The sequence below is a fragment of the Solanum tuberosum genome, unplaced genomic scaffold (genome assembly GCF_000226075.1).
Source record: "Solanum tuberosum cultivar DM 1-3 516 R44 unplaced genomic scaffold, SolTub_3.0 scf00815, whole genome shotgun sequence".
Lineage (NCBI taxonomy): Eukaryota > Viridiplantae > Streptophyta > Magnoliopsida > Solanales > Solanaceae > Solanum > Solanum tuberosum.
The window spans coordinates 17128-37009 of NW_006239832.1; the positions used below are offsets into that span (position 1 = coordinate 17128).

Here is a 19882-nt window from a genome sequence, read left to right on the forward strand (position 1 = left end):
TTTTTTTTTTTGTTAAGTGATAAAAATGTTTATCTTCATGAAAATTATCATCTTCTTGAATATTGTGTTTTGTTCTTTGAGCTTAGTTTCATCCCATCCACAATCTTATAATGCAATATTTAGCTTTGGTGATTCACTCGCCGACACCGGAAACTTCCTTCTCTCCGGCGCCATGACTTTTCCGGTCATCGGAAAACTCCCCTATGGAGAAACATTCTTCAAACACGCCACCGGCCGGTGCTCAAATGGAAGATTAGTTATTGACTTCTTTGGTAATGTTTCTTTTGTTATGTTTAGTTCAATGTTAGTATATAAAATGTCAGTAGTCAAGGGTGTGACTTAGTAGTCGATAAGTTAAAACGAGAACTATGAGGTTTTAGATTCAGATCTTAGCGAAAGGCTAACAATACTAGGTAAATTTTTCTCGTATGATTAAATCTTGGTAAGTAGAGTCAATCGATACCTGTGTTGATGAAAGATAGTAAATATTCGATGGAATAGTCGATCGAGATATGCCACAAGCTAACATGACACTAGTGTCATAAGAAAAAAGAGAAGTTTGAAATAGGGTGGAGATACTTGATCCAAAGAGGTATGATTTAGTAGTCAATGAATTCTTGGACGAAAATCATGATGTTAGTGAACACAAAAAGCACTAGGTCAATTTTTTCTCATATGCCTAAATTTTGATAGGTAGAGTCCCTCAGTACTTGTGTTGATGAGAAGTAACAAATACTCTATGGAACAATCAATCGAGATAAGAGAGCATTGCTCATATAGTAAACACTATTAAAAATGAAGTTAGGGGGGTTTGGATGAACTTCTTTTGCCAAAAAATTATACTGAATTACTGAATATTAATTTATTTATTTTTATGTATATATCTTAGATATTGATTAATCCTCTTAATTTCTTCATATATTATTTCATCATACTATTTTTTTAAATGAAAATTCTAATTCTGCCGCTAATACTTATACTATATGTAGCTGAGGCATATGGATTGCCATTGCTTCCACCTTATTTGGCATTGAAAAAGGGAATAAAAGCTGAAAATGGAGTGAATTTTGCTACTGCTGGAGCTACTGCTATTGCTGCTGAATATTTCTATAGTAAAAATATTAAAATTTTATGGACAAACATTTCTTTAACTCACCAATTGGGATGGTTCCAAGAAGTGAAGTCTAACATTTGTGCCACCAAAAAAGGTATGGTTATAATTTATCTTTGGCAATTTACCATGAACTGTTTACTTCCTCTGTTTTATTTTATGTGACGATAATTAATTGATATGTAAATCGAATATATGTAAAGTACCAAAAATGTCATTTAAAATGAGTGATGTAAGAATTCTAGATGTCTTATCATTTTTTATGAATACTGGTTAAGGTTCCAATCAGAGGCAAAACTAAGATTTTGAGTTTTGAATTCTAGAAATACAACTTACTAGATTCTTGATAAATTATTTTTATATATTGAATGTTAAGATTTGAGTCAAAGCGATTGAGTTATGCTGAAACTGTAAGCCAATGTTTTAGCTTTCACCTAGTCCCAATAACTCATGTCATTAAGGGTTGAAATAAGATGCTAAAAATATTTTTTGGAATTTTCAACAAAGATCATAGTTTTTCTTCCTTCCCCTTTGTGTTTTTAATCTTTAAATTTTAATATTTTTATTTTTTGTTATGCAGATTGTAGAGAATATTTTAAAAAATCTCTCTTTATAGTTGGAGAAATTGGAGGAAATGACTATAACTACCCCTCCTTTCTTGGTGGAAGCATTAAACAACTTAAAGCTCTTGTACCACTAGTTGTTGAAACCATAATTGAAGCAACAAGTGTAAGCTTTGACTCTATTTTTTCAAATTTCTCATCTTTTTTTTTTGAAGTACAGTTTTGAGTAGACATAATATATAAACAGACATTTAAACTTGACTTCAATCGGTAAATGAATTTTCAACTTTGAGTATACATATTTAGACGCTTAGACTCATCTCTACTGTGTGAGTTGAGCGCAATTGATCAACTTACAAAATAATTATTGAAATTTATGTATCACGTCAATGTCGGGTGTCCACGAGATACAACTCAAACAAGTTGGAGTGTTAATTAGTTGCCAGTTGAGAGCAAATTAAGATGTTTAGATGTGCACTCAAAAAGTTGGAGTGTTTAATACTTGTCAGTTGAAGTCAAATTTAAGTGTCTATTTATATATTGTACCTTTCAGTTAATATCCAAATTTATTATTTACTTTTTCTAGTCGATATACATAAATTGTCATTAATTATACACGCATGATACATTGTATAAAGAGGAAATCAAAATATACCCCTCCGTCATCTTTATGTGAAAGTGTTTTTGTTTTTGGACTCAAATAATACCTTTTTAGAATATTTTGATTCATTAGCTATGTTGACTTTAGCACATTTTATTAATGTGTCTATTTATTATCGCTAAAAATTATTTTGCTATAGTGAATTAGTTGTCATGTTTGGTCTATATTTTAAAATGTAATTTTTTCATCATACTAAAATGAGAAAAATTGTGATTTGTAATTATTTTCATATATTTTTTTATTTTTTATTTTAATTTTAAAATATTGTTTGAATCTAATTCAATTTAGTTAAAAAAATTAGTCAAATCAACTCTCGAGAAGCGAAACATGCTGATAACTAATTTGGGACAGATGGAATAATACCTTGCATGTAGTTTTCGAATATGTAAGTTTCATTCTAAATGTATATATATATTTATATATATTTGTGGGCTAGACCTTACCTCACCAATCCCAATGAAGTACCTAACTTCTACTTACTAACAAGCATGAAGAAAATAAGTGCAAGAGAGCACTAAGTATGTATTTTGTGATCACCATAGAGTTTATAATACACTCTATGACGATATTACAAATGAGGATGCTTAAATAATGTGAAAATATGACAATCAAGAAGAAGATTGAGTTATCAACCTCAAACTTTCTGTTGCGAAAACATGAATTAAAAAGGATTGATTGTCCATCAAAAGTAACTTGAAGTATTTTTCTCTTGTCTACTTCTTCAAACATATCCAACAACACTTGATAATTCATACCTTATTTATGGATTTATTGGATCTTGTTGAACCTATTGATATTGTCATATGGTTCTGCCATATAGGTGCCTTGGAACAAACTCCTCAGTCACTTTACTGTCCCAACTATGTTACCTTCGATGTGTCTTCCTTTTACTTTTATTGTTTCCACTTCTTTGTTGTCTAGTCACATAAATTATATTGATACATAGTATTAACTATTTCCCTTTCATAATTTGTTCTTAGGTATTGATAGAAGAAGGTGCAGTTGAATTGATAGTGCCCGGGAATTTCCCAATTGGTTGCTCAGCAGTGTTCTTGACCATATTTGGCACTACAAACAAAGAAGCATATGACAAACATGGATGTTTAAAAGCCTACAATGCCTTCTCCAAATATCACAATGCTAAGTTAAAACTAGGAATTGAGAATTTAAGAAAAGAATATCCTCATGCAAAGATCATATATGCTGATTATTATGGAGCTGCCAAGAGATTGATTCATTCCCCAAAGCATTATGGTAAGTTGATGTTGAACTTTAGATTCTTGTTTTTTTTTTAAATTACCCAATCTTTGTGACTTTTTTTAATAGGGGATAGTACTAAGTTTTGAATATTGAATGGTTATATATAATATTTGATATATGACCATCAAGGATTATGGTGTGATGGACATGATCCTTCAGTCCTTAACTAGATATCTCGGATCTGAATCCTGAGAAAGCAATCCTGAAGAGTGTGTTTCCTCATTTAAATGTGCGTGTGTGAGAGAGAGAGCATGTATGTGTGTTAGATAAAAGCGAATTTAAGACTTAAATTTGATAGGTTCAGAATTTAATTTTTTTAGAACTGAAGTTATTTTACCTTTGAGATTATGATTCATGATATAATATTTGTTAAAACTTTAGTCCTTTTGAAAAATATATATATATCCATATTTTGTATCGAAAATACTTGATTATGTTGAACGGCATGTCGCTAATAAGCTATATCTGTCTTTGACTTTTGAAAAACACTCAAAACAAAGATGCATATATACCCACATCCTTTAACAAAAGTGATGCATATATATATATCTTCGTCGTTCAACAAATAATGCATATATACCCTCGCCCGTTTAACAAAACTTTGTTTAATTAATTTCTTCTAATTTTGACAGGATTTTCCAATACACTAGTAGCATGTTGTGGAGGTGGAGGTCCATACAACTTCAACAATTCAGCAAGATGTGGTCATATTGGCTCTAAGGCATGTTTGGATGCTTCAAGTTTTGCAAATTGGGATGGAATTCACTTAACAGAGGCAGCTTATCACCACATAGCCAAAGGATTGCTCAATGGACCATTCATTTCACCATCTCTCACATTTCCTCCCATCAAACAAATTTAAACTAAGTACATAAGGTTGCGTACACACCATCCTTTTCAGATTCCACTTGTGGGATATACTGAGTACGTTATTATTGTCATAATAATAATAATATGTAAGATTTTTCATTTCCATCGGAATATCGTTGGTTATCTGGGATTTTTCTATAGGAGTACTCTGTCAAAAATATTTTCATCTCTAATGCAAGGATAGGTCGTGGTTTTTCCCTTCCTTGTACATCATTGTGTGTGCCTTTTTATTTGTTGTTATGTTGATTGTTTGCCTTCTACTCTTAGCTATTCTCAGTCAGGAACCTGGTCCCTTGACTCGTGGTGGACTCACACAAGCCATCAAATACAAATATCTTAAAACTTTAAAATCCTTCTTTTTTTTCTATAGTATATACTTCATATTATTAGGAAAAAGAATAGAAATAAATTGCTTACATAAGACCTAATGTATGAGATTGACAAAAACTATAGTATTCCACAAATAAAAATGAATTGAATTTCAAGAATCCCAAATAGGACCAAATGCAGGAATTCCAGATTTTTTGCAAGCATTAACCACATCTCTACTCCCTTCTGGATTGCTAGTAACAATTACAACTTCAGCTCTCCATTTTCGCGCTGCTTCAACGCTCATTTCTGATACGTTTGGACGTCCTAACAAGGCTGTATCGTGTATAATCACTTTCTCCTTCGAATGCCCACTTAACATCTCTTTTATTTCCTTACCATAATTTTGTTCCACCCCTTTTGTCACCCATAGAAAACACACGTTAGCCGCGCTAGGTTGCAAAAGGAACGATAAAAATACACATATTCCAGACCCTGTTGCAACCACTAGTACCCTATTATACATGTTTACTAAATAAGGCAACCCCGCGAAATGAACTTGTCGTACCCATAAATGGCTAGGGGGGTTCGATACTAAGGTTTTCGTGAAGTCACCAACCGCCCCTGCCAACATCATGTGCTCATCCTTCCCATCCGAAATGATCCCAAACGCGTGCCATTCAGACAGGGGAGAAGGACTAATTCGTCCTAATATCCCTGCTTTGACTCCTCCCTCGAATTTTATAATCGTTGCATGTCCTGATGGAGACGTGACCTTAACTGGGACACGTCTCACGGTCATCCAAGGGATGACTATTAGCAATGTTATAGCCAATGTGAACAAAAATTCTTGTTGTTTGATAAGTTTGGAGCCAATTTCCGCGTTGTTGTAAGATTTAGTTTTAGGATCATAAGAAACCGTTAAGGTAATGAAAATCCAAAGAAGTGATAACGCTATCCATCCAACGAAACGATGAATCCTCTCGAAGAAATTATGATGGAGATGTCGAACGAGAGGAAATGCAGCGAGGGAGGAGAGGGAGAGAAGTGAAAGGATTGCAAAAGCAACGATAACGATTTCAGGGGAAGTGTTTTCTCTGTCATTCAACGTTAGGATTAACGCGTAAATTAGCCATGCAATCGATGAAATTGCACAACCACTATGGATTCCACCTAGTGACTGGAGTAAAGACGTAACAATAGTCTTGATTCGTGTAGGAATCCAAGACCATCCCAAGCAATTCACCGTGACCCAAAATACAACTCTTAAAAATGCTTCGCTTCGACAGAGTGTCAAAGCGAAGATATTGCCAATTGAAAATAGGACAGCTTTTTTTCTTGCGTATGGGAAATTTCCCGTACTAGCAAGAATTAAAAAAGTCATATTTAGAATTAAAGATAGCGCAAATAATTGCTTGTATACTGTAAACAACCCTTGATCAAGAAGGATAATGGATAATCGCGATGAAAAATTATTATTTTTTTCGCGTTTGCTTAGTGTTTTAGGAGGTAGAAATGGTAATGGTGATGAACCCTTTTGAGGAATTTGTGTGTCATAACAACCTTTTTCAATGTAAGACAAAGTATCAACGTCTTCATCTTCATCTTCATCTTCATTCGTGTCTATATCTAGATCACAAAAATGACTACTAGTACGACTCATGGATCGTTGCATGAAAGATGAAGACGATGGAACGAATTTTTTGCTAATATTTTCCCATGGTAGCCAAAATCTATTGCTACCATGGGAATTAGCTTCACTAGTAGGTGGTTTAGGGACGGAAAATGGATCGTTACGAGGCTTTATTTCGAAAGCTACACCTCTACAACTTGAAAATCTCTCAAACTTGTCTCCGGTTTTCATTTTTTTGCTATCGTCGAAAAAAAGTAGAAGAAGGAAGTTATACGAAAAAATAAAATAATATAAGGTATATGGATGAAGAATTTAAGTTATGATATGGAAGGTAATTGAGTTAATGTATTTATAGTCCAATTTATGGCTCGAGTAGACAGTCAAAGTCCAATTGTGATATTTTTATTTATTTTTTATTTATATAAGCTTAAAAAAATAGGTGCATTATGTCTTACTTCATATTTCTATTATAACTTCAATATATATAAACCAATCGTGCGTCAACGTTGTGGAGGACAACTCTCCACTTTTAATTAGAGTCTCATGTTTCTGTTTTGGTTATAGAAAAAATCTTGTTGAAAGTAGGGATCGTCGCCTTTAGATGTGTGACAGTCTGCAGTATGTGAATTTGGATTAACCAATTGAATTTCAATATCGAACATAAAATGAGAAATATTTTTTAAATATTTTTTCCAATATATAGGGTTTTGACGTTCTTTTAGTTTATATTATTTGTCTTTTTTTGGATTTAACAAGATCATATTTCTTTTATTAGGGGGTTGCTCCCAATGTTTTTCTATCCTTTCCTTTTTGGGTGCATTCAAGTGATCGGCTACTTGAAGAAAAAACTAATGTAATGCAATATAGTAAATAGATATTTATCTGTTGTAACGAGTAATATATGCTATATTTTTAAAATTATATGTATAAGTTTCACATATTAATGAGATTTATTCATCTATTAATATCATTTGTTTATATAATATGTTTATTACATATTCTTCTGGTCAAACTTATTATATTAAATTTATTTATTATAATTTTACTTCTTCAGTATGATTTGTAAACTATCATAGTGGAGCAGAATTTATCGGTAACACATTCAAAGGGCACATATTATAAATTTTTATTGTAAACCAAATTTATAATATTTATATTGTTAATGAATTTAATGTAGATTTAACCCTAGTTTGGCTTGGTGGGAAAAACAATAAGATAGGTCGATGTTAGCAAAACAACTCAACATCTTTTATGTCTTATATTGAGTTAAATTAAATTAATATTTTAAAATGAAAATTTAGATATTTAAAAGTTATAGAAAAAAATATATTATTAAGTTACATTTTTTTTCATATTAAAATGTAGCTTAAAATTTTGATCTTATAGTAGCAATCATTGACATAGTCAAATTCTCAACTCAATAATGATTGTGCAATTATCAAACATATCATACAGCATCATAAATATATTCAAACACTCAACACAAATATATACTCCTCGATTTCATAAAAAATGATCTAGTTTGACTTGAAATGGAGTTTAAGAAAAGAAAGAAGATTTTCTAATTTTGTGATTCTAAATTAAAGTTATGTCAAATGTACCAAAATGCCCTTTAATGTTGTGGTCTTAAATATGTCACGTGGAAAGTTGAAGTTAAAGTGCTGCCAAAAAAGAAAATGATCATTCTTTTTTAAATAGACTAAAAAAAAATTGAAACGGAGGGAGTATATATATATAAATTAACAAACATATCTTAATTCATATAGCATCATCATAAATATATTCAAATTAAATAGTCAACTCAAAGATCTATCATTATGCAATTAACAAACATATCATAAAAAGGCAATAATTATATTAAGTACGTACCTACATAAATTAAATTAAATTACAGTTAGATGGTTGAGATTCCTATATGGCTGCAACCTTAACTAAATGTCTAGAATTCAAATCTACGAGAATAGAAAAAATCACATTAAAAGTGTCGGGTCCCTAAAATGGATATTGCTATGCACGGATTCAAAATTAATTAAATTTTAATATGAATATCCAAATACATACCGATCGAAAAATAATAAAAAGATCTATATTAAGTCAAATTAAAGCTGCGTATATATAGTGCCAAATTATTCATCAAAATAATAAAAAGATCTATATTAAGTCAAATTAAAGCTGCGTATATATAGTGCCAAATTATTCATCAAAATAATAAAAAGATCTATATTAAGTCAAATTAAAGCTGCGTATATATAGTGCCAAATTATTCATCAAAATAATAAAAAGATCTATATTAAGTCAAATTAAAGCTGCGTATATATAGTGCCAAATTATTCATCAAATAATTATAATCAAAGTTTTGATAAAAGTCCATTCAAAATTTAACAGGTCAAATTTGATGATACCACTTGTACCCCTTGAATTTTGTATTCCTAATATATAGATGGACCAGGTCGACATATAGGCTAGTTGAAAATAAAATTTTAAAAAAATAGGATCCATTATTTTATATTTTTCAAAGCACAGTTCGATTGATTGATAATAAATATAAATATTGTATTTACTAGCCACTTTATATCACATCTGAATTATATGATATGTGAGTTTCTAATGTGAACTATTTATTAGTTATTTATAAAAGCACATTTTAATTACTAATCATTCTTTTTCTTTTAACCTGGTGATATTTCAGGTAGAAAAGAAAACAACTGATAGTTGAGGAATGTTTTGATAAATAGTTAGGTTCAGATAGAAAATTTGTGCATGCTCTTGATAGTTCGTGAAACTCAAACAATTAGGATATTTTTTAAATGTGTTTTAACCATTAAGTCTAAAATAAAATAGAACTTGTTATATCAACAGTTTGAACCTATCAACTCCGATCTTAATGGATAGACTTGCTCGATATATGTAGGTGTGTTTGTTGTAGGGCAACTTAATCAAGCGCTATATCAAAAATAATCTTTAACGACAATAGCTTAATTGTTGCTAAATATATTCTTTTAGCAACAATTTGCACTATTTGTAAATGTTTCTAAAGTCTATATACATTGAATTCAATGACAATTAATTAATGTCGTTAAAGACTTTAATACCTTTTTAATGTGCATATTTATTACCGATGAAAACTGGTTTTATCATAGTTAAGGCACACACTAATTGATCTCAATACTATGTTATCAAAATAACTTAATAAATAACACAGACGAAAACTTGACATAAAGTCCTCTTGCCCTTTAAATCTTTACTTATAACATCCCAAACCATAAAATAAGATTCTTCACAAACGCACCACTTTCCGTAAAATTGACACATCCATCGACATTTTAGAAGAGTCTGAACCATAAAATATTATAGCAGATAACTTGTCTTATTTTTATTTTTTTTATGAACGATTATTCATACATATCCTTCTCGTTGACCTGATAGTATCAAAGTCACTTTATACCGTTGTGTATATAAGTTAAATTGTAACTTTACATAACCAATGATGCATAAAGAAGTTGGTTCCAAGTGTCTGGTAGACCAGGAAGACACCAATGACTACAATCATTACCAGGGTGTTGTCCACTATATGCTGATGGATGAGCATCTTTCCTTAATTGTGACAAAAATGTAATGTCAAGTAGATAAACTTGTGTCTTAATACTACTTAACACTTTGTTAACAACAATAGTAGATGATGGTAATCCTCCTGGATATGTTGATCCTGATAATGGCACTTGCTCTGAATTGCAATTCTTTGTTGATGAACCCCATTCTTTGCCCCTAATTAATCAAAATGTAACATAATTAGTTGATGTGACTCATAAGTTTTGAAAGTTGTAAATTCAGGTATGTTTGATACGACGAAAGTCATTTATTTAGAGAAAGTTTTTTGGTGTTTGATTGGTGAGTGAAAATTATTTCTTATAAGAGGATATATATTAGAGATTAATAATAATATTAGCAAATTGGGGATTGTTCTTATGAATCTTTTTGAGTAGTATTAGGGATTAATACTAATGTCTAAGGGTGTGTTAGGTACGATGGAAAATATTTTTCACGAAAAATGTTTTTGTGAAAAGTCAGTAATTTTTTTAATTTATTTTCTAATGTTTGATGATGAAGAAAAAGTTATTATACGAGAAGAATGTATATATAATCTAAGCAAATATTATGGGATGATGATGTTGGCCATTTGATTGGTAGGGGTGGGGTTAGTGTGTGGGGTCGGGCGTTGAGGGGGCGCGACGGTGGGATATTGGGAGTTGGTGCGGGGGAGGAAGGAGATAAATATCAATATAAAATGTTATTTATGAAGCTTGTTTTCGTATTTTCACTACTAAAATCATTTTTCTAATTTTAAAGAGTCAAACATGAAAAATTGAAAAATATTTTTAGAATCTTCCTCCATACCAAACTCATCCAAATGTTGGTTTAAACGAATAATATACGCTAAAAGTTACGATTGTTATAAGGAAAATGACTTCCTTCGTCCATCGTCCACTCACAAGTAATAGATCCTTCCTTTGATTTAAAATGTTTTCCATTGAAAATAACTTTTGTCTTATTAAACATTAGAAAATATTCTTTCTAGATTTTTTCTTCTCATACCAAATATATATATATATATATAACTTTTGTCTTATTAAACATTAGAAAATATTCTTTCTAGATTTTTTCTTCTCATACCAAATATATATATATATATATAACTTTTGTCTTATTAAACATTAGAAAATATTCTTTCTAGATTTTTTCTTCTCATACCAAATATATATATATATATATAACTTTTGTCTTATTAAACATTAGAAAATATTCTTTCTAGATTTTTTCTTCTCATACCAAATATATATATATATATATAACTTTTGTCTTATTAAACATTAGAAAATATTCTTTCTAGATTTTTTCTTCTCATACCAAATATATATATATATATATAACTTTTGTCTTATTAAACATTAGAAAATATTCTTTCTAGATTTTTTCTTCTCATACCAAATATATATATATATATATAACTTTTGTCTTATTAAACATTAGAAAATATTCTTTCTAGATTTTTTCTTCTCATACCAAATATATATATATATATATAACTTTTGTCTTATTAAACATTAGAAAATATTCTTTCTAGATTTTTTCTTCTCATACCAAATATATATATATATATATAACTTTTGTCTTATTAAACATTAGAAAATATTCTTTCTAGATTTTTTCTTCTCATACCAAATATATATATAAAGCCATGTGATATTAGTTTAAGAATTGAAGAAATTAATTAAATATAATCAAAAAGTAAATAAATGAACTTACATATAATGAGTGGGAGAAATGCCTTGGAAGAAGACTTTGGTTTTATTTGAATCAACATTTTGATCAACCCATCTTGCCCAAGTGGTTAGGCCTTTGTAAAATGCTATCAAACGGTCCATATCTTTTGACACTTTCGTGCCTTCTTGCATATAGTCCCATCTACAACAATAAAAATTGTAAAATTGGTCATTTCATGTACTTCTAAAACGACCGTTAAGGTTATTCACTCGATTTTCTCAATGGTTCTGCTATGATAGATCAAGATATGTTGCTTGCCTATGTGTTAGTGGTGGATATGCCAAAGATGTTACGATATGGTTATAACCGTAGAAGATAGAATTAAGTAAATAAAAAATATGTGTTGTGTAAATGTTTAAGCTTTAATTTTAGATACAATGATTATACACTCCGATATAATATCAAGAGTAGGTAAAGGTCCTAGGTAGAGATAAAACTAAGATTTAAAATTTATGAGTTCTGAATTTGTCACTAAATCCATACTTTGTTTTAGTTACTAGGTTCACAACTAAATATTAACACATATAATAACATATTTCAATACAAATGTTGAATTTAAGCAAAAGCTATTGGTTTCATTCGAATTAACCCCTCTTTAACATTGTAGCTATGCCCTTGTTCGGATTTGAGTCTTATTTCACCTATTATCAGTTATGTTTTTTTTAGTGTATTTGGCTTGTAAAAGAGAATCAGACTTGCACGTACTTGACACATAAAAAATGGAATCAGACCCACACATTAAGGACTCATGATTTATTTGTGTGTATCTTTTGAATTATTTGAAGAGAGATGAAAAGTGGAAGGTGATATAATATATGTTACCCTTGAGATTTTCCCTTGTGAGTCCACCAATGCCATGAGTTGAAAATCAACATATCCATTCCTTTCCAAGCATCACCTTGTTGTATGGAATCCAATTTCAACACTCTTCCAATTTTTTCTCTTACTATATCTACCAAATATGGGGTTCTATAAAGGAATAAAGTTACTCCATAATCCTGTGCAAATCATTATTAAGAGAATTAGCAAAAGAAAAATGTGGGAGCAGGTAGTAACGAAATCAGAATTTTCACTAAGATGATTTAAAATATAAAAATAAAAAAAATAAAAAATGAAGAACCTAAGGGATTCAATATTATATATACAACATAATTTTCGACAAAGAAGTTTAGATGAATTCCTCAACACTCTCCTAGCTCCGTCCAGGTGCAAGAGAGTAAACATTTATCATTGTTCAGGGGCTAATTAAGCTAGAATTTGAAATTTATGAATTTTGAACAGCCACTGAATTCATAGTGTGTCTTTATTACTAGTTCGCAATCAAATGTTTATCTGTATGGAATTTTTATAATACAAATACAGAATCTAATCAATCAAGTATTTAATGAAGTTTATGGATTCTGAATGACTAATGATTTCTTATGATTGATTAGAAGTAATTGATCCTACAAAGATCTACTGAATTTTATTTATAAAATCCCTTATAGAAAATTTATATAACTAAAATAACATCTATAATAAGATATAAAACAAATTCTAGACCACACATATAACAGAGTACCCTTAAAGATTCAATATATATAAGCACAAGTTGACAACAATAAATATCAGAAACTAATTTTACACAATCAAGTCAGTGACTTTTAATGTTAGGTTTGAGCATTTTGCTAAAATTGGTTAAGGGGGAGAAAATATTTATATGTGCCATGAAATAAAAAATTATTGGACCTACCACTAGTTTGTTACAATATTCTTGAATGTCAAGTGGCTAATCGCATCACGTAAGATTCATTAAAAAAAACAATTTCTATTAATATATTTTTTCATTTCAAGATTTGAGAAAGAGTTCTAACTCATTCCACCATAATCCATAATGGTTCATAGGCTCAAGAACTTTTGAATATTTTTCTTGATTTCATTTTATATGTCGAAGATTTATATATAGTACGATGATCAAACTACTTCATTTTCATTCTAAATTTGAATGTATAATTTTTTTCAAGTCTTTAAATATAATATTTATATATTGAAAACTATATAAAATGACCATCAATGATTATGGTGAAATGTATAAGATTTCCATCTCGATTTTGAAACATAATAAAACAAAAAAAATTGGTAAAAAGTGTTTTGTTCCCTTAATTGGCCTTACGCTAGACAAATTTAAATTAATTGAAACTCCAAACTAAGATAGCAAAGACCAAGCGAATATAATGTTTTAAGAAAATATAAATTATTATAATGAGACTAGATAACAATGGTGTTAAGGAGAAATATTATTGCTCCAATATAACCAAAAATAACAAAATAATAATTTGCTAGCAAATTGGAAACATCAATTTTAAAATAAAGTTAAAATTGTTGTTCACGCCTCTGACAAATCACGGGTTTTTACTCAATAAAAAACAAACATAAAAACAATAAAAATTCTTGTCTCCCATGCACATTCTGAAAGGTAAAAATGGCAACTTCTAGAAAGAAAAAAAAAGCAAAAAAATCAGAGACAAAAAAAAAAAAATTAATTTTCTTTCGATATTTGATATCCTTATTAAAAAGCTCGATTAATGTTAATTCGCATAAAAAATCTTAATTACTACTATTTTTTTAAATAAAAGTGACTCTGTATTTAATGCTTAAGCCTTGAAACAATGTAACAAAGAAGTATTTAACATTCCAGAATAAATAGAGCGAAGGATCAAAATATACCTAAAGTAATTTCGTTTTTAAATGTGTGATCAGTTTTTTAATCTGAATTATCACTAATTATTTATTAAAACACATTTTAATTCTTATTTTTTCTATTTTCCTATTTTCCTATTAGATAATTAAGATATATTTTAGTAAATAATTGATAATAATAATTCAAATAGAAAACTCACAAACCTGAAAAGTTACTGATTTTCTAGTAAAAGAAGTGGTGGCATTTGGCACTGATGAATGTAACATACAAGCTAAAGATTCCCACATGTTTAAACTCAATGAATCACCAACAAACATTATTTTTTTTCCATTCCATCTTTTCAAAAAATCAATTCCATCAAATCTGCAAAAAAAAATTAAATTAAAATAAATAAATAAATAAAAGTGAAGAAAACAAAACTTATAGGGACACAAATATCAATCAAAATCTTGAAAAGGGAAAAAAAAACAAGGGAATGGACCCCTAGTCTCAAATGTCCATACAAAGAACTTTATATTTTTAACAGATTAAATATCTTTTATAAAGAACTAGAGGAATATGCGATAGTATTTTCTCGAAAATCTCCACCAAAGACATATATAGCAACTTGAAAATAAAATAAGTTACTTATTATAACATGTTAAAATATAGCGATAGTAAATATTTATCCCTTTAAATGTAAATGTTACACTTGGTATTAATTGAAGTATTGTAAAGCTAAAACCATTTTGAACTCCTTTACCACAACATAAGAATCTACTTATATGTTAAAAAGAGATTCAACAATTTATATATCGAATCGAACAAACATATATTAAAAAAAATTCTTTCACACTGATGGTTTAACAATATCATACTAATAGTGTAGTCCTACAATGTGAATTGTGAGGTCTGAAGGAGATAGAGAGTACACCAATTTTATCACTAATTCAAGGAGGTAGAGAATTTGTTCCAAGACCCCGAATGCATATTAAAGAATTTACACTGATAATACAACAATAACAATGACAGCAACATATCAGTATTATAGTCCTGCAAGGTGAAGTCTGTGAAAGATATATTGCATACAACTTTTACCCCTACCTCACGAAAGAGGTAAAAAGGTTGTTTCAAGACCTGCAACTCAAATAACACATATCAAGGAATTTACATTGACGATATATAAATATTAAATATATATTTTTGTACCTTGGTAAGTTGCAAGAATTAGGCTTCCAAGCATATTTGAGATACTCTTTATCAGGTCTTCCATATTTTTGACAATCAAACTCTGGATCAATAAATGGGCAATTTGAAGATTGGTAAAGAGGAAATGAAGGGTCAATAACCCATTGGCCTTGAAATAAATTGCAATTACTCAATAATTCTCTATTATTGTGTACTATAAGCTCTGATTTAACACTTTCTAAAGAAATAAAAATAATAAATAAGGCAAGTGATTTAAGAAATAAATTTGACATAATTAGCAAAAAACTATTTGGTTTTGGAGTTTTTTATTTTTTTTGGGTGAAAGAAGAATGGAGAGAGAGAAGAGAGTACTATGGAAAAGAAAGTTGGTGCTTCAAAATTGATTCACTATAGTATATATATAAAGTTTTTTCGTCTCAGTTTATGTGACAAAATTTAATTGGACAATTTTTTTTTTTGAAATTTATGGTATTAATAAGTTAATGCTATTAATTAATTATGTTATTAAAGGTAAAATAGAAAGTTTATAATTAAATTAATTTTAAATAAGGAAATTTGGTATTATTTTTAGATAAATTAAAAAAAAGTATGTCACCAAAATTAAAATAGGGTGGGTGTACGTAATTTCTTTTCCCCATTTTTTTTGTCCTTTTAGTTCTTTAAATTTTATAGCAATTGATTTTAAAAGCCACTTACTATTTTTATTTTAGTTTTATATTCATTTTAACACATACAAGATCTAAAAAAGTAAACTCTTTCTATTCATTTTGTAAATAGTTAAGAAATTTTAATTCCTCAAAATTTTAAATATGATTTTCTTCATACTTGTACTGGTACTTGAAAAATAGTTGAGGCGTATATAAACAGATTCCTACCCTATTGTCATTTAAAAAAAAAAAAAAAAAAAAATTAGATCGGACAAATTGATCAGACCATTCGATATCCAAAGTACTTTTACTGCTCAAATGACCTATACCTAATTCATTTTTTTGCTCGCAATCCCTAATTAACCGTTTTATAGGAGGATATTATGAAGCGCCTGACGAGAAAAATACAAAAATAAATAATAGCTTGCGTACACCTTCACTATTCATCTCGAAGGATAAGAAGTTCACGTGTTAAGCGCTAAAGACTCATGTTTATTTCTAACATTAAGTAGTAATATATGTTGGGAATTATTTTGGCTCTTAGTTATCTTTATAAAAGTTCTTCATTTTATAGTGTATATTACGCTCGAGATTTTTAACTTTGATTGGTTCAAGACAAAACTATCGTTAAAATCATCTACTACCAAAAAAGACAAGAAAAAAAGAAAATATGAACCTATACTATATATAGTAAATAAGCTACTTAAGTTAGCAATACTTTCTATTTCTTTCTATTTCATTTCATCTGACATTATTTTATTAATTAATTTGTTAAAGAAAGAATTACCTCTTTTTATATTTGAATAAATTTTACTTTAAACTATTATTCTATTTTTAGTGACATATTTTCGTAGTCGTATGTTATGTTTAAAACACAAAATTCAAGATGTATCCCAAAAGGAAAAAAATTCAAGATGTATCCCAAAAAAAGAGTATTATGGTCCAAGTTTATAATACATGTGTATTGCATGTTTACCATAGTCAGCCTCTCATCGATTAGTCTCTTGAGCTATATATGCTATTGAGTTAAAAAACGTACGATAATATTAACTTACTTTATGTCTCGTAAAACTTTTTAATTTTTCATTATACTCCAATATAAAATTCACTTAAAATATTTCTTTAAAGATTTATCAACCTTGCCATAGAGAAATTTATAGTTACTATGGCTAGTGGAGTACCATTAGCATCATTTATCCATGTTCATTATATTGTTTCCACCATACATTAAAAAAAATGTATAGTGCGTTGCTTTAATTAATTTATTATGATTATTCAGTGACACTTTAATTATTTGTATTCTTATTCTTTTATGAACATAAAAAAAAGGGTGAGTTTCTTATTTATTTGAATTTATACTCTCTATATATAATTGTTTTGGAAAACCAATAGTTAAATTAAACATTTGTAAGTTCAAAAAACATAAGAGGGTGAAGGACAGAGAAATGAGAATATTCCAATTATAGTGTACTATGATTCGTTTGATCATGAAAATTATTAATTCATTACCAAATAGTTTTATATTTTATTTTAAAATCAAAGTTTAGCTATAAAATTAAATTTGAATTTAAAATTTGAAAAAGTGTGTCAAATCTGTTTTCCAATGTCTTCACAAATTTCGAATAAAGTACTCGTTCTCTCCTTTACAAAAATACAACCATAGCGTCATAAGTTCTAAATAACATGAAAAAAAAATTGAATTTATGGATAAACACCTACTGAATTTCAACACAAATTTCTTTGTTAATGATCACAAGAGGGCCAAGACATAATTATAGTGTACTATGAATTCGTTTGATCCTGAAAATTATTCATTTATTTTGGAATAATTTTTTATTTTATTTAAAATAAGAGTTTAGCTATAAATTTTCAAATTCAATTTGAAGTAGAATTTAAAATTTTAAAAAATGTGTCAAATCTATTTTTTTTAACTCCATTTTTAGCAAATTTGAAGATCTCCTTTACAAAAGTACAATCAAACATAATTCTAATATAATAAATTTTAAATAACGTGATTTTTTTTTAAAATTTATAAATAAACGCATACTAAATTTGAACACAAAAATCTTTGTTAATGATCACAAGAGGGCCAAAACATACCTTATTATTAAGTACAAATGAATTATCACTTTACAATCTTTTCTAATCAAGTTCCCGGTGATTACGGCACCTATTACAATCTAGATATTTTCTTTACGAAAAAAGTTATTTCATTTTTATTTTTTTTTATAAAAAAAGTATAGTTTTATCTTTATATTATTTGAAATATATTATTCAATTATAATATCCCTCATCAAACTTTTGGTGCATTATAATGGGACAGATCTACTATTAATTTGAGGTTATAATAAGATATATCAATGGTAAAATTAGTCTGTAGAAATATAACTCATTCAATCGTTCAAGTTTGATCGGTCCATTTGTTAACTTGACCATTTTTTATCTACCCAGTTTAACCTATATGTAGTTTAGGTCAACATATACCTCAAATTGACGGCCATAAGATATTTTATCAAAATAATTTTTGAAAGAATACTCTTTTTACTTGATATGTAATATATAGTTATAATAATTTTAAAAAAAATATTAGGTACGTAAACAAATTATATTTATAACAATTAACAAAGAAGTTAAAAATTTAGTAAAAACTGAAAAAGATTAGGTCATGGCTGATCATGACCTAATTATAGTCCATTTCAGTCAAAATAACTTATGGACAGACCATAACTTGCTTATTTATTAACTCGGTTTATTTTAATCTGCATGTATTCCGCTCAAGCACTTATTCGATACCTCTAATAAAAATTCATAAACTTCAAATCTTAGATCCACGTTTACTCGGAGCAATGCCAAGAAACACACTTTTGTTTCCCTTTTCAAAATGGCAGTGTGATTTGTGCTAATGCGTGTAGTGTTTGAGTTGTGACTTTTGTCACACTGTTTTGTCTCCCTCAGACAACACATTAAGGATGGACCAAATAAATAAGAATATTACTTATAATATCTATTATTTAAAGAGGAATCCTTTCCCTAGTATCGATAGACACTAGCTATTATATAAGTAAAATATATTTGTCAACCACTAAACATCGTAGTGATTGTGGATGGTGGAATCATAAAATAATGTAAAAATGTAAAGAAGTAAATTCTAAAATAAGCCAAAGGGAGTCGATATATTGTGTATATACATAAAAAAAAAATGTACCTAACTACACAGTGTAGTTTTGTCACACCCCAAATCCGGATGTGATGGCACGTGTCCATTTCCCACCGGACACGTCAGCCTAACCCAACCACAACGATAGAGAAGTAGAAATACGAGAATAAAAGATAATAAATAAGCGGAAGACTTTAATTAAGACTCAACACTACCCAGAATTGGTTGTCACATGTACAAACCTCTAAATACAGAATTCGAATAAAAATATACAAGTCTCAGAGTATAGTTCTCGAATAGAACAAAACTGAAAGTAAAGATAACTCAAGGGCACGTCTGGAATGAACCGCTACCTCTCGAGTATGTCCCAAAGCTCAATCTGCTAAAGAAAATACTAAGCCGAATCTGAGAGAGCTGTCAACCTACACAATTGTGTAGAAGCAAGGGTGAGTACCGAAAACCACAAGTACTCGCAAGTAAC

The 19882-nt window shown here is 28.9% G+C and overlaps 3 protein-coding genes across 3 annotated transcripts; 1 reads left to right on the forward strand and 2 right to left on the reverse strand.

Moving 5' to 3' along the window:
• On the forward strand, positions 1–4673 carry LOC102592574 (GDSL esterase/lipase At5g45910-like). Its single transcript, XM_006367715.2, has 5 exons — positions 1–272; positions 990–1208; positions 1692–1840; positions 3316–3589; positions 4228–4673. The coding sequence occupies exons 1-5, from the start codon at positions 26–28 to the stop codon at positions 4455–4457; spliced, it is 1119 nt and encodes a 372-aa protein (XP_006367777.2). The 5' UTR covers positions 1–25; the 3' UTR covers positions 4458–4673.
• Positions 4674–4929: 256 nt separating this feature from the next.
• Positions 4930–6638, reverse strand: LOC102593246 (uncharacterized). The gene has a single exon (XM_015305652.1). It carries the CDS (start codon positions 6636–6638, stop codon positions 4947–4949), a length of 1692 nt encoding a protein of 563 aa, XP_015161138.1. The 3' UTR covers positions 4930–4946.
• Positions 6639–9806: 3168 nt separating this feature from the next.
• LOC102593572 (protein trichome birefringence-like 38) lies at positions 9807–15909 on the reverse strand. The gene is made up of 5 exons (XM_006367717.2): positions 15598–15909; positions 14613–14772; positions 12552–12727; positions 11712–11870; positions 9807–10172 (listed from the first exon to the last, which is right to left on the reverse strand). The coding sequence occupies exons 1-5, from the start codon at positions 15867–15869 to the stop codon at positions 9881–9883; spliced, it is 1059 nt and encodes a 352-aa protein (XP_006367779.2). The 5' UTR covers positions 15870–15909; the 3' UTR covers positions 9807–9880.
• Positions 15910–19882: the final 3973 nt, after the last annotated feature.